This window comes from Monodelphis domestica, chromosome 6 (genome assembly GCF_027887165.1).
Source record: "Monodelphis domestica isolate mMonDom1 chromosome 6, mMonDom1.pri, whole genome shotgun sequence".
NCBI lineage: Eukaryota > Metazoa > Chordata > Mammalia > Didelphimorphia > Didelphidae > Monodelphis > Monodelphis domestica.
This window is the reverse complement of record NC_077232.1, coordinates 101,027,429-101,043,379: the sequence shown is the minus strand read 5'-3', so window position 1 is coordinate 101,043,379 and position 15,951 is coordinate 101,027,429. Positions and strand designations below refer to the sequence as shown.

Genomic DNA, 15,951 nt, shown 5'->3' with positions numbered 1-15,951 from the left:
GTGTATGTGTGTGCTTAAATACACATGTACATGTCAAAATAGATACATGACCTAGACATAAGGGAGATCTAAATAAATTAAGAAAACATAGGATATATTACCTATCAGAGTTTTGGATAGGAGAAGAATTTATGAATGAACAGCGATGAAGAACAATATGAAATATAAAATGAATATTAAGTTCAATAAATTTAAAAGTGTTTGTAGATCCATTGTCATAGTTTAAGTATGAAATACAAGATGAACTTTTTTTCTTTTTGGTTGCCATGTTATGCTATTAATTCATTGAACTTTAAGCCATTAAAAAGTTTAGTTTCAAGAGTTGTCTGACAAATCCCTAAAAATTACTTTTATATTCTTGCTCAAAAGACTCATAGCTATGCTTAAATCAGTCTACCTGGGCTCAAAGTTAACTCATACTCTCCCTTGTCTTTTCCATAGCTTCTTATCTCACATCATTTGGGAGGAAAGGGATTAACTCCCTCTTTTCCCCTTTCCACTTGTCCTGGACTACTATAGACTCTTCCCATTAAAGACTCCCACTGATTCTTAGTTATCACAGCTTCCTTTTTTAAATACTAGTACATTTTCCCTTTAATCATTGAAGAATATCCTGCCAAACTTAAAGGGCATGGTCTTTTTGTTCAACAAAAAACTTTTGAGAGTGAATGTTCTTTGTAGTACATACTACAGTTCTGATGAGAATCAAATTCAAAAAAATCTCTAGAACCATATTGTTCTTTTTGAGTTTCTTCCTATGATAGCACAGTAGTACAGTTTTTTCAGTATTCTAGGCTGTATGTATTTTGTCACAGTCACAGAACTTTATGGTTGAAAAAAACCTTAGGGGCTGTTTAATTCAATTCATATTTAAATAATTGTTCTCTCCCAGATAACTGTGGGGTTATTTTCTAATCTAACCTTTGCTGGAAGACTTCCAATGGAGGGGGGAACTCACTACTCCCAAAGGAGTTCATTCTACATTTGTATATCTCTAATTATTAAGAGTTTAACCCAAACCCACCCCCATCAATCCTAAATTTGCTTCTTTGTGACTTTGATCTATTGTGCTGATTCTGTTCCCTGAAGCCAAAACCTTTTTGCTGGTCTGGTGATTTGAACCTCATGGTATCTAAGTCATCTCTTGCCATTTTTTCACTTTGTATTGGATTTCAACACCATTTTTGTTTTCTTCTTCAAAAACTAAAGATAATAGATAAGTAATTGAATAGATAAATAGTACTTCAAATCTGTTAGCTCATTATTATAAGTATTCCCTCTGATGATACAAATTAGAACTTACTATGTTTTCCCTTCAGGTGTGATTCTTTTCCCTCTCATTCTTTAAGGCCTCTTACAAGATGGAGATATTTTACTAGAGATTTTAATATTTTTTATATCCTGTTAAACTACTTGAACAGATTTATTTCCAAATTAACACATAGTTGGAACAGTAGAAAGAAAACTAAACATGAGCAAACAGGATCTGATTTTGAATTTCAGCTCTCATCTGCTGTGACCTTGAGCAAGTAACTTCACTTCTATAGGCCTTAGTTTCCTCATTAATAAAATGGGAATGGACTTTGATGATCTCCAGGGTCCCATTCAGCACTAGATCTGTGAACCTTGATCCTTTTTAATTATATATTTTCTTGATTATGTTTCATGCAAATTCTTGCCTGGGAATCGGACAGCATACCACCACATATCTCTAAATTGGTTTTTAGGCCACTTACAATTCTGATTTTGTGGAAATATTTTGTTCAATGATTTTCAGCATTACAGGGGAATATTGTTTTGTTTTTTTTTTAAATGAGAGTAGTTTGGGATTATTAAAAGCACTATGCAATTTCTCAAATCTAGCTTCTTGTTCATAAGCAGTGCTTATCAGATAAATGTCTCTATCCATTCTTTCTTGTCTCTCCTTTCCCCTTTTACTAACTCTTCCTCATATTTTCCCCTTTTCTGTTCCTTTTCCCTAACCTTACCCTCTCTTCTTCTCTCCTTCCCCTCTGAATTAATGGAGATTTTGAACCTTTGACTTCATTCCCCAGAAGTCTTTAGTATTTCCCAAAATTCCCTATAATCTCTCCTGCGTCTCCATGTTGTCAAGATCACATCATTGGTATTTAGATGGATGTATGCTCCTCCCTTGTGCTCTTTTTTGACCTCTGACCCAGCTGAATTCAAGGCAGTTCTTTTGCTTTAATTATAATTAATAAAACTTTATAAAATATATTTATTGTATATTAATTTTAATCTTTACATTTCTTCTTCCCCCTTCCCCCACTCTCTCTACTTTTCTCTCCCAACTCTTCCATTTCTCTCTTTCCCTTTTTTCCCTTTCCTTCTCTCCTTGTTCTCTTACTCTCTTACTCTCTCAGTTTACTCATTCACTTTTGGAGGGGGGGAGGAATTCCACCTATGATTTTTACTATTTTATTGTCTTCCTTTCTGAGTCTTATAAACTTGATCTCTGATTTCTCACCTTCCTCATAGGATTTCTTCTGTTAGCAAATGAGCTTGTACTCAAATATTTGGCTAGGAAATAAGAAACTTGTTAACTGAATTGATTTCCAGATTTCTCCAGCCGTATTACATTTGTTTTGTGTGTGTGTGTGTGTGTGTGTGTGTGTGAGAGAGAGAGAGAGAGAGAGAGAGAGAGAGAGAGAGAGAGAGAGAGAGAGAGAGAGAGAGAGAGAGAGAGAGAGGAATCAGTATCTTTAATCATCTATTTTCCATCGTTTTCAGAGTCGAGAGACTTTTCAGAATGTTTTGGGGTTGCTGTAATTACCCCACAGTAAGTCCCCTCTATTGCCCTTTCTAATAATTTAGTTGTAATATTGAGTTGTTTTTTTTTTAACAAGGTGATGGTCTAGATGCCAGTTGGAAGGAATCTTATAGGTCATCTAGCCCAACCTGTATCTGATTAAAATTTTTTTACATTACCTCATTGAATAACATCATTTCCTAAAGACCCCTAGTGCCTACCCTGTAGACCTTAAAGTTCTATATAAGTATCAGTTGTAATCATTTTTCTGAAGAAGCCCATTTTTCTTTTATAATAACTCTAGGGGTAGCTAGGTGATTCAGTGGATAAGATAGCCAGGCGTGGAGTTGGGAGTTGTCCTGGGCTCAGATCTGGACTCAGATACTGGTGCAATCCTGAACAAGTCACTTAACCCCAATTGCATAGCCCTTGCCACTCTTCTGCCTTGGAATTGATACTTAGTATTGATTCTAAGATAAAAGATAAGGGTTTTAAAATAACTAATTGTTAAGAAGATTTTTCCATATAGGAAAGCTAAATTTATCCATCTGCAACTTGCACCCATTTTTCCCCCCATTTCTATTCTCTGGGCCAAGTGTGGCAAATCATATTTTCTAATCTCTTATTTGTAAGCCCTCCAGATACTTAAAAGGCAGTTAGTTACATTACTATTATATCTTCTTTTCTCCAGACTTAAATATCCCTAGTTCTATCAGCTGGTCCCTATGTGGTAAAATCTCAGAACCCTTCACTATTCTGTTCTCCTTCCATTAGATGTTCCCAACTTTTCACTATCCTTCCTAAAATGTAGAACCCAGAATTTGAACACAGTACTTCAGATGTAGAATGGCCAGGGCACTTGAACAGTGGGACTATCATCTTATCTTTAGAAGCTTTGCCTCCCATTACAGGTCACTAAAACCCCTGGATTTGTTTTGGACAGACTGCTTATCTAGCCATCCCTCTCTTATTTTGTACTAATGACACTGATTTTTATAAACCTGAGGTGAAAACTTCACATTCATCCTTATTAAATTTTCTTTCATTAGATTCATCCCAAAGTTCTACTTTGTTGGGGTTATTTTGGATTATGACTATATTCTGTTCTTCCATATTTCATGAAATTTGATAAGCATATCTGGACCTTTAGTCTATCATTGATTAAAAAAAACAATTAACATACTGAATTATTTTTTCCTCTGTTTAGACCTGTCATCTCTATAAGTTAAATAGACAAAGTTAGCTTCTTTCTTTGGATAATGAGTAAACTAGTTTCTTTTTTTTTCCATCCTATTCCCAAATTGCCATCTTCATTATGTGATAGAATCAAAGGGAAAATTGCAAGAAAGGGACCTGAGCTCATATTTTTTACTATAATGTGATCATAAATCCATTCTGCCTTTCAGGACTTCAGTTTCATCATTTGTAAAATGAAGAGATTAGGCCAAATGAACTGAAGCTAGCCTTCCATCTCTTAAGTCTATGAGCCTGTGATCATCATATGCCCTTCTCCCATTAATATGTAAGTGATGAGTGTGGTAGGAGTGGAATAAAACAATGGGCTTGGAGTAGGAAGAGTAGGAAGATCTGGGTTTGAGTTCCAACTCAGACCTTACTAGCTGTATGATCGGTGGCAAATCACTTAAATCTCTTTCACCCTCAGTTTCCTCATCCTTAAAATGTGGCAATAACACCACCTATCTCACAAAGTTATTGAGATAATTTATGCTTAGTGCTTTCCAAACCATAAAGTGATATTTAAATGTGAGCTGCCATCATTATCATCATTTTCTTAGGCCCTTTGCCTCTCCCTTTACTTCTCTCCTTTCCATGTATAGTATACTATTCAACTGCTAATATCACTTTCATTTAACGAAAAATCATGATTGTAAACAGACCCTTTTCTCCCTCTTGCTAGCTACGTGTGTGTATGTGTTTAAGCTTATATGCATAAATACAGTGGTAGTGTGATAGATGTGATCAGGATAGGATTGATCATAGGAAGCACCTCAAAGGCATGAGTTTTGAGCTACGTTTTTCAACAAGTATTGTGTAATTTGGACTATGGGAGTTATATCATATGAAGGGAATTAAAAACTAATTCAGCACTCACAACTTAACAAGATAGGTACAGAAGACAAGAATAGAGGCATATTAGGAAGCACTGAAATTTCTCAGATCATTCATTTCTTATATGTATAATTTTATAATTAGAAACAAATCTTGTCCACAGGGGAGAAACTGTGTTAAATTTGGTTTCTGTGTTCTTATTAAAATTAATTTAAATAGATGGAGATGAAATTCCTTGTTTGACAACGTCTTTTTATGGTTTCTGGTAAAACATGTAAAAGAGATGATCTGCTTATATTTTAGGCTTGTTTCACTCTAGTCTGGAGTGACACTATGATTCTTAACATCTTAAGCATGGCAATATGGGGTTTTAACTTAAAGGAAGCTCCTGCCCACTCCTTGGCCTTAGTTCTTATGACAAAATGATGAAATCACACAAGTTTTTTTTAATTGCCAGAACATCTGATATACCCACATACAAATTAGATAAATACGTTATGCCATAACTCTTATGCTGGGTGCTATTAGGATGCCAAAAAAATTAATATATTCCAAAACTAAATACCAGTGTTTATTAGGACTATATGAGGAAAGTATTTCTTTTTAATGATCTATGCCACATTCTTCTCCCTATTAGCTTGAATAATTTAGTTGGTTGTCTATATTTTTCTTTGATTGACATATTGGATTTCTCTACCTTATGAGATTGAGCTTTTTGAGGAAAAGGAATTTATTTGGCTTTTAATTAACATATGATGCGCATTTTTAGTGTTGAATATTTGATTGGTACCTTAACTGTACTGTTTTGCTTCCACTCCTGTTTGTCCCCACATCAGACAGAATATGTTAATTTCTTGATTGCCTTCTAGATTGATTGCAAGAGATTAGGTTTTTAATTATATTCAGAAATGAGCTTGGAGGGGGCAGCTGGGTGGCTCAGTGGATTGAGAGCCAGGCCCAGAGATGGGAGGTCCTAGGTTCAAATCTGGCCTCAGATACTTCCCAGCTATGTGACCCTGGGCAAGTCACTTAACCCCCATTGCCTAGCCCTTACTACTGTTTTGCCTTGGAGCCAATACACAGTATTGACTCCAAGATGGAAGGTAAGGGTTTAAAAAAAAAATGATATTGGAATCAATCCCATGCTTTCAAGGAGACTGTATTCTACTGCAAAATTGAGAGTAATCGACTAACCATTCTTTTCTGTCTTCTCTTTTCGTTGGTCTTAAGGGAGCCAAGAATGTTTCAGAACTTAAGTTCATGGGTCTTTTTTTATGACAGGTTGTAAATTGTCTTGTCTGAGCTATCACAGAAATCCCAGATGATGTTGTTACTGTGCTGTCACACTGCTAATGAGCATTGGTCATAGCAAAGTAGATCTTATAAGCCAAATTCCTACCCTATTCAAAAGTCCCTTTTTCATTTAACACCATGACTGTTTGCTTATTCAGCCCCTACTTTTGAATGCTCACTTACAGGGCACCTTTCATTAGAGCATTTTAACAATCATCTAAAACCAGCTCCTTGTAACTTTCTTATTCGTGGCTTCTCCTTTTTGTTCCTTTGGCAGTAACAGAACAAATCCATTGGTAGGTGATCAAAATTTAGATGATAACTTATATTTTCCTCTTGGTCTTCTCTTTTCTAGCTTAAGCATTCCCAGTTCTTTGTTACTCTCTATGTGTCCCTCATCTTGCCTGCCTTTTTCGGATGTGCAATTTAGTTCACTGTTTTCCAACTACTGGCTCATAATTTGGTCCATCGAAAATTTTTACCAGATCATAAACTTCTAATAAAATCTATAAATTTAAACAGACTCTTATGAGTTCTATTCTTCCTGTTACCACTTCTTTGTTCCCTAGTCCTCAATTGCAAATCCTTTATCCTTGAACCACTGAGTTGCTCTGTTAAAATTAAAAGAGTAGAATAGGATTCAATAAAGAATTTAGATAATCTTCATTTTCTAGTGTATAGTCTGGGGTGGAATCTTAACTTTGTCACTTTCAAAATATAGTATCCAGAAATGAACACAGTGCAGTAGTTTTTTGAACATAAATGACTAAGTTCCTAAGTTAAGATTATTCTTACTAAAATAATTTGTTTTAATTATGATATTTTACTCTAAGGTTTTAAGTGGCTATGGAAAACTTGTTTAAATTTCCTAAAAAGTGGGTTCCAAATTCACAGTATGGATTCAGACAAGTCACTTACTGTTCTGTTTCTATAATTAGGGTTTAGAGGCCTTTTGATAAAGTGATTATCCTTCATAATAAAGGCATGTGGAATTATATCTTTTCCAATTCGTCCCTGCTACAAGTTTGTACAAATCTACAAACAATATTTTAGTACTGATGCATATATATGTTTTTTAACTTCTTATAAAAATTTTTTACAGATATTTTGTCAGCTTACTGTGGTATGGTTGAAAGATTCACTTTTTGGTTTTTTTAAAATAAGTTGCCTCTCTTTTGACTTGTCAGTTTATAGACCAGAGAGGGCTCTTAACCTTTTTTTGGTCATAGCCCCCTTTAGCATTTTGGCAAATCTGTGGACCCTTTTTCAGAAAAAAATATTTTTAAATAATTAAAGGAAATGCTAAATTTCACTTAGATGTTAGTGAAAATAAAGAGGTAATTTTTTTTTTCTCATCCAATTTCATAGACTCCCCTGGAGTCCATGGAACCCCTGGGATAGCCTAAGTAGTATTTAGTAGCATAGGTCATAAGATGATTTCATAAATGCGAATAGTTATAAATTATTTCATTCTAAGAGAAAGAATAATTCATGCTAACCAATAGCTATTTTATTGTTTCTGTACTAAAAAATTCTTGTAAGTTTTGTTGACTTTTAAAAAATTAAGTATTTCTAGCAGTTAATGTACTCTTTTTTTCTTTAAAAAAAATAGGTTTTGAAAGTATTTTAGAAGGGCTTTATGGACCAAGGCTACGAAGAGACCTCAGTTTATTTGAAGGTAATATTTTTCTTCATTTCCTTTAATATTTCTAACTAAAATAATGTATAAATGAGTGTTCTTTTTGCTTTGCTTTTCCCTGTTCCATACTCCCATTATGGTTTGTTTCTCATTCTATTGTACTGCAAAATTGGGCAGAACCAAATGGAAACTTGTTCCTAAGTTGTATGTTGACTAATTTAACTAAACTTTTAAGTAGCAGACTCCAAGGAAATTATAATTTCTGGATATGACTTTTCCCTATTAGTTTTTCTATTACTCTCTGTGTGTAAAAACTCTTCTATACTCAGCAGCTTATTCTGCTGATGGTTATTAAATTTTTGGAAGTTCTCTAAATTCATCATCTCAATAACTACTGCTCAAGTCTGTTTTTAAAAAGATTCTCTATATCAGAATTAAAGTCTTCATTAATCTTACTAGCACTACTTTTATAGAAAGAGCACTAATCTGGCTTCAAACCCTGCCTAGCTTTGTGACCCTTCACTCCAATTGCCTAGTCCTTACAACACTTTTCTGCCTTAAAATTGATAGTAAACTATAGAAGGTAAGGATTTTTTTTTTAAAGGAAAAGAAAAGAAAGAGCTTTAGATTAGAATTAAGAAAATGCAGTTTTTCTATTGCTATTTCCCCTATTAATTCAGTCTATAATCTTTGATAATTGGTATTTAAATATTTTTTAAACTTTGTTTTCCTAACCTACCCTATCTCACTGGAAAGTTAAAAGATTTTTCTTACTCTCTATTAAAAAAAGACTTGATATGGTGGTAATTATAGTTTAAGATTAGTTGTATAATCACTATTCTTTACTTTTTAAACTAGAATTCATCCTTAGTCTCGTTTATTTCATAAAAAGACATTTATAAACACTTGAATATCTATTAATAATATGATCTTATCTTCTAATAATTTTTAAAAATATTATTAATTTGAAAGGAGTAGGAAACAAAATGTTTCCCTTTAATGTCTACTGCAATTAGTTTGACTACTCTGTGCTGTTATGGCTGATTATTCAGATAGTCACTTAAGCTCTTCAAACAATAGAAAACAGAATTAGTTGGCTAAACCTTATTAAATAAGTAGACTTTACCCTGAGAGAGAGTTTGGGTATTTTAAAAAATTTTATCTTAATTTTATTTCAGTAGCAAATTTACACAGAAGTTTTCCAAAGCTATGTGATTCATATTTTCTCCCTGCCTTCTTCCCTATCCCCTTATGAATTTGACAAGCAGTTCCACTGGATGATACATCTATTATCACTCAAAACATAATTCTTTATTACTCATTTTTATAAGTGAATAATCTCATAAAACCAAACCCCACGTTGCATTTTTAAGTTCTTTTTTTCTTCTTCTTTTTTCAAGTTCATTTATTTAATTAATTAATTTAGGGTATTTTTCCACAGTTACAATAATCATGTTATTTCCCTCCCCTACTCCCACCCCCTTCCTAGAGCCAACATGTTTTACATGTCATTGATCAAGACCTATTTCCATATTATTGATATTTGCACTAGGGTGATCGTTTAGAGTCTATATCCCCAATAATATCCCCATAGAACCAAGTGAACAAGCAGTTGCTTTTCTTCTGTGTTTCTACTCCCACAGTTCTTTCCCTGGATGTGGATAGCATCTTTCTCATAAGTCCCTCAGAAGTGTCCTGGGTCATTGCATTGCTGCTAGTAGAGAAGTCTATTTTATTTGTGTCACAGTGTATCAGTCTCTGTGTATAATGGAATTCCTCCAGTTCATTATTTCTTTTAGCACAATAGTATTCCATCACCAACAAATCTCACAATTTGTTCAACTAATTTTTGCCACCACAAATAGCATGGCTATAAATATTTTTGTAAAATTCGTTTTCCTTATTATCTCTTTGGGCTATAGACCCAGAAATAGTATGAATGGATCAAAGGGCAGGCAGTCTTTTTTTTTTTAAGGATTTGAATTAATTTATTTAGTCATTTTAGAACATTGTTCCTTGGTTACAATAATTACATTATTTCCCTCCCTCCCCTCACCTACCCTCCCACAGCCATGCAATTTCATTGGTTATTACTTGTGTCCTTGATCAGAACCTATTTCCATGTTGTTGTGTTTGCATTAGGATGTTCATTTAGAGTCTACATCCCCAGCTATATCCCCACAACCCATGTATTCAAGCAGTTGTTTTTCTTCTGGGTTTCTACTCCTACAATTTTTCCTCGCAGGCAGTCATTTAACACCCTTCGGGAATAGTTTATTTGGGTATTTTTCAACAAGGACTTTATTGAACATTCATAGGATCACATATCTAAATTTGGAAGGATTTCCAGAGGCCCTACTCCCTCATTTGAAGATGAAGAAAATTGAGTTCCAATATTTAAGTCAAATTAAGGCACTGGCTCAAAGTCACAGAGATAGTAGTAAATAACAGGAGGGAGATGAGTGAGCCTCCTCATGTCTCTTGGGCCAATCCCCAAAATTCCTGAACCAATTAGCCCCAAAGTGGGTTTCTGGTACAGGAAAATGTATTTCCTAGTCTTTTCTTAGTCTCTAATCTTTAGAGACTGTTCCTTTCTCATCTTTATCAAAACCAGTTTTTCAACCAATATCTTATTCACATTAAAATCCATACTAAGCAGTAAAAGTTAAATCATGTTATTTAATCCAATAATTCTGTTGTTTGGAATATAATCTAAAAGTGACATTTTAAAAAGGCAAAGTTCTCTCTTTAAAGCTTTTAGTAGTCGAATTATTTATATGTTCCTTTCCACTCTAAAAAAAAAAAAAACCCTAAAAAATCTAAATTCCCAACAAGGGGCAGTGATTGAATAAATTTAATGTAAAACTTTTTTTGTTTGAATTTTTGACTTCATTGATCATGAGGATTTCTGGTGAAGCAAAGTCAATGGTGATTGGTAACAGGGAACATTTCAATAATTTATAATATGAGATAATTGCCTGGGACAGGAAATTAAATAGCCTACCCAGGGTCACAGGACCAGTAGGTGTCAGTGGTAGAACTTGAACCCAGTCTTCTTGACCCCAAAGCCAGCTTTATATCTTGTATATTGTATGTCATACAGCCTCTCTATGATAAATTATCTGATAAAATAGTGTAAGGCAATTATAATATAAAAGTATGAGGAATGTAAGAAAATAAGGCAAATCCATTACTAAATAATGTAGACCAATAACAACAAAAAACAAGTACCAGAAAAATAATATACTCTTATTATGACCAAAGAAAGAAAACTAAAATGTTTTAATTTAGTTATACATTTTGAGATTTGAATTATTAATTTATTTAACTATAAAGAGTTATAATGAAAGTTTTAATTGTATTGTTACATATTCCTCTCACCTTGTATAGCTTAATTCTTTCTCGGACTTTCTGCATATATAGGCACCTGCCTTTTCTTTTTAATACTTTACACATGAGAAGACATAGTTTAAGGAAACATTCAGTTTCTAATCAGTTTCCTCACCACTAAAATGAGGGGAGTGGACTAGGAGATTTCTGAGGGCTCTTGGATATCTGAAGTCCTCTGATTTTGTCCCTTTTCTGCCTCATACACCTTTCATTCCCTTTTATCAGTTTGAAAGACCTTAATTTTTACCACAAGAAATACTTAGGATATATCTCAATTTTTTTAAAAAGCCATTAAGTTTAGAGGTAAAACTATTGAAAGGACTCATAAATATCTGATAACTGTGTAAAGATTAAAATTAATATTTATTACTCCAAGTATTATTTCAAGATTCTAAATCAATACAACTGTAATTATATATTTTCTTGCCTCCTAAAACTACTTTCCCCCAATAACCAGCATTCATTCACATTGAGGGAAAGCTATTTAATTTTCCTTAAAACATTATTTCATTCTCTTTATTTGTAATACACATCATTTGTTACATTTGCATTAAATAGGCTTTTGTAGGCAAGCTTGGGACCTAGTCACCACTTTTAATAACTTTGTTTCCATAGGAAAATGTGTTCCAGATTCCAAACAAGAGATGTACAAACTAGCTCTTAACAAGAAAATCTGTTTTAAGTTTGGGACTTCTCTAGAATACATGGGACAAAGAGTTGTTGCTGGATTGAGTAACTCTCAAAAACGCCTTTTGAGTTTTAAACTTTTAACCTAAGATACATATTTCTCTTTATTGTTTTAGAAGTTTTTCTTTCTGTTCACAAACACCCTTGCCCTGTTGCAACTTGTTTTCTTTATTTGTGTTTTTAGCCTGTCTTCCATTTGTGAGTAGTATGAAACCTCTCTGAATCTAGGTAATTCTCAAGAGCCTTTCCATTTCCAGTAACAGGAGTTTTTAGCTTGATTTAGACTTAGAAAACAAACCCCAAAAGATAACCTCCAAAAAAAACCCTGCAAGTAAATATTGACCTAGTTGTTCACACATAGCTCCAGAAATTCTCCACATAATACAAAGTATTTTTAATCAATAAGCATTTATTAAGCAATTACTATGTCATGATCACTGTTCCTTTGTGGCCTCAAAGAACAGTTCTTGTACTCAATGAGCTTATATTTTATTTGAGGGAAACGGTTTTTATCTCTACAAGTAGATGCAAAATGTGTAAAATAAATACTGTGTATTTTGAAAAGATGAGGAAAATCCTCCCATAATTTTAAAGGAGGCACCTCCCTCCTCAACCTCTCCTCTTAGAACAGTGGTTCTCAACCTTTCTAATGCTGTGACCCCGCAATACAGTTCCTCATGTTGCAGTGACCCCAAACCAAAAAATTATTTTGGTGGCTACTTCAAAACTGTAATTTTCCTACAGTTATGATTTGGAATGTAAATACCTGATATGCATTATGTATTCTCATTGCTACAAATCAAGCATAATTTAAGCATAGTAATTAATCACAAAAACAATATTTAATAAATGTTGAGAAATTTTAATCCAGCAGGAGGTAGTCTGAGCACTGGGGCGGGAGGTAAGTCCTGCCTGGGGAGGGGGTCTGCAGACGCTGCCTTCTTCTTCCTGTCGTCTCTCTCCAGCTTGAGCTGAGGCTTCACTTTGCTAGGGTTACTTGGCTCCATTATCCGCTCCAGGAGTTACCTGATCCAAGACTCGTCCTTAACCCCTCCAGAGCCAGCGCCTGGGTGCTCTCTCTGGGTCTCTGTTTGAGTCCGGTCTCCAGGCAACAGGGTAAATCCATCACCCCTCATAGGGGGAGGGCTGCTGATAGGTAACTAATATTAGTACAGTGTGCGGGCATCAGGGTTCCCGTTCTTTCCAAGATCTTGCTGTAAAGTAGCGCAATTTCTCAGCAGCTAAAGCCATCGGAAATATGTATTTTCCGATGGCTTTAGGCGATCCCCGTGTTTTGATCGTTCGACCCCTGCTGGGGTCACGACCCACATGTTGAGAACCACTGTCTTAGAAACTGTAATTTCTTTCAAAACCCAACTCAAGTATCACCTTTTAAATGGCAATTTCCTTCTCCTTCCCTGCCCCAGCTTACCTATGGCCTTCCCTCTCCAAAATTTTGTTTAGTCCTTTTCAGTTATTCTCTACTCTTTGTGACTAGAGTGGCTTGCCATTTCCCTCTCTAGCTCATTTTACATGAGGAAACTGAGGCAAACTTGCTCAAGGTCACACAACTAGTAAGTATCTGAGGCTATATTTGAACTCAGGTCTTCCTGACTCCAAGCCTAGCACTGTGCTCCTAGCTCCTCATAATTTACCTTGCACACTCTAATACACACATGTGTGCACGTGCACATATCTTCCCTGATAGAATGTAAATCTCTTATGGGGTAGAAACTGATTTTTGTCTGTGTGCAAAATATTGACATGGGTGCTTAATTAATGTGTTTGTTGATTGATGGATAGCTAACGATTCTGATTTTGAGAGTGAGAGATGAAGAGGAAATATATTCCAACCATGGTGGCATCACAGCAAGGTCATGGAGACCATGAACTAGCAGCAATTGGCCAGTTTGGTTAGATCATTGAAATCACGAAGGAAAGTTATGTTTGCTATGTAGATAGGCCTAGAGACATTGTGAAGGCTTTAAATACCAAACAGTGGAATTATATCTGATCCTAGAAGCCACTGGAGTTTCTTTAGCAGGAAAGTGACATGGTCAGACTCATTCATGCTTTAGTAATGTTACCTTGGGAGATATGTGGAAAGTGGTACCAGTTACAAGGCAGTTACAGTAAAAATCCAGGCAAAATTTTAAGTGAAGTTTTACCTATATCTTCCTCACTTCACATAATAGTGCCTTCATCCTTACTTACTGAACCAAATTTCTCTTCCCCTAAATTTGGGGACTTGGGAGTTGGGAAGAATACATCATTTAACCATTTGGTATATTTGTCTTGATGTTGGATTTCTAAAGTGTTTGTGTTTGTTTGTTTTTGTTTTACTACTGTTAACCTTAATCATTAAGTCTGGTAGTTCATAAAACTCTAGCCTGGTGGTCTTCTTACATCTTTAAGTTCCTAATAAAGGAGAAAAGCAGTATAAGCTTTCTTTTTCCATTTGCTATTTCAATTTTGTTGTTTTGGGTTTGTTGTTTTATTTTAATTTTTATTTAATTTTAAAGGAGAAAGAATCACCCTATTAACTATAAATCATAAAACTTTAAAGATAAAATTTTTTCAGCTGCTAAAACTATCTTGTTGGAAGGAACAAAACCTGCTTTTATTCAGGTTGATAGAATAACAATAGATAAAAGACATTAATTAGTACTCTTTAATCTTGTACTAAAGTCACACTTTAGAATTTATGACATTCTCTTAAGAATCCCATGAAACTAGATAGCCAATTGTTACACAACTTTAAAAGGGGGGTTGTAACAATTGCTTAAGTACAGTCAATTGCCTTTAGTCACACAACTAATTAGTGTCCAAGCCAGACGTTGAAACCAAACCTTCTGTTTACAAAACTAGTTTTTCATTTTATTGCAATAATAAAAATGTGTATTATTTCATTATCATCCATAAAAGCTAGCACTAGCCCATATGGGTAGGTTATGAAAGAAATACACACAAAAACGAGAAATTTAATATACTTGAATTTTTTCCTCTTGATTTCCTTGGAGATTAAACTTTAGAAATTCTTGAAACAATTTACTAGGGATGCATTTTTGTATTCCTTTAGCATGTTGCTCTGAAAACACAGTAAAATGCAATAGATTAAGAAATATTGAATAATGTGAATATGTTATAGGATCATAGATCTCAAATTAGAAAGGGATGAGAGACTGCTGTTTGGTTCAGTTTTGCAGATGTGTTCCAAATATATTAAGCAACTTACTCCAGGTAACACAGGTAACACAGTGAGTGATAAGTAATTTTGAACTCAAGCCCTATGACTCTGGACCTAATGCTCTTTTCTATGTAAGTAAGATTTTATGCATTATATATAATAATTGTATGCTTTTATGTAGTGTAGGCAGATAAGTGAAATATATTCTGGAGTCACTGCATATAAATTTATAAGTTTTGTTTTTTACAAAAACAGATTGCTAATGATTTTCTCATGGAGTTTTTTTCTTTGTCAATGAAATAATTTATTACTACTTCATAATAAGAAACTTTATTGAAATGATGACTTGAAGACTCTTAAGGACTTATTAAAAAGTATTTGTTTGCAGACCACATCCATAGTTTCCTTACATGGTTTCACCTATTCTTCACTTAATCATTGATAATTCATTAAAACAATATTTTTTTTTAGTATGACTTCATTTTAAGTGTTTTACTATTTGCTATTGCTATCTGTGTTGTACTTTTATGTTAAATTTGTTGCAGGATTTTGGATTAGGAACTGGGAAAAGGAATCTAATAGGATCCTTCTTTGGTCCTACCCTCATTTTATGGGTAAGAAAAATGAGATTTAGGGAGATTAGATAATGTCAAAGTTTACGCTGTGAGAGAATTCAGACTTGGGTTTTCTGACCCCAAATCTAGCATATTTCTATTATACCAGATAGCACATCTTAATGTTTTTGCAGTAGGTAAAATTTGGAGTGATATCAAATTTCAGTGTCACACTTAAATTGAAAAACAGCCGATTGTACTAATAATTATAGTACTTTTAAGGTTTCTGAAATGCTATTTTCTTATTAGTGGAGGCAAGTGATGGCACGGATCATCCTAAACCAGTAGCCTACACAAGACA

At 34.1% G+C, this 15,951-nt stretch overlaps 1 protein-coding gene across 19 annotated transcripts in view; it reads left to right on the top strand.

Annotated features, from left to right (window-relative positions):
* LCORL (ligand dependent nuclear receptor corepressor like) overlaps positions 1–15,951 on the top strand; it is a 154,815-nt gene that overhangs the window by 39,183 nt on the left and 99,681 nt on the right. For all 19 annotated transcript variants that reach the window (XM_007496679.3, XM_056802453.1, XM_056802451.1 and 16 more), the window contains one exon: positions 7,746–7,811. In XM_007496679.3, the coding sequence (XP_007496741.1) occupies positions 7,746–7,811 (66 nt within the window). The remainder of the gene's footprint in view (positions 1–7,745; positions 7,812–15,951) is intronic.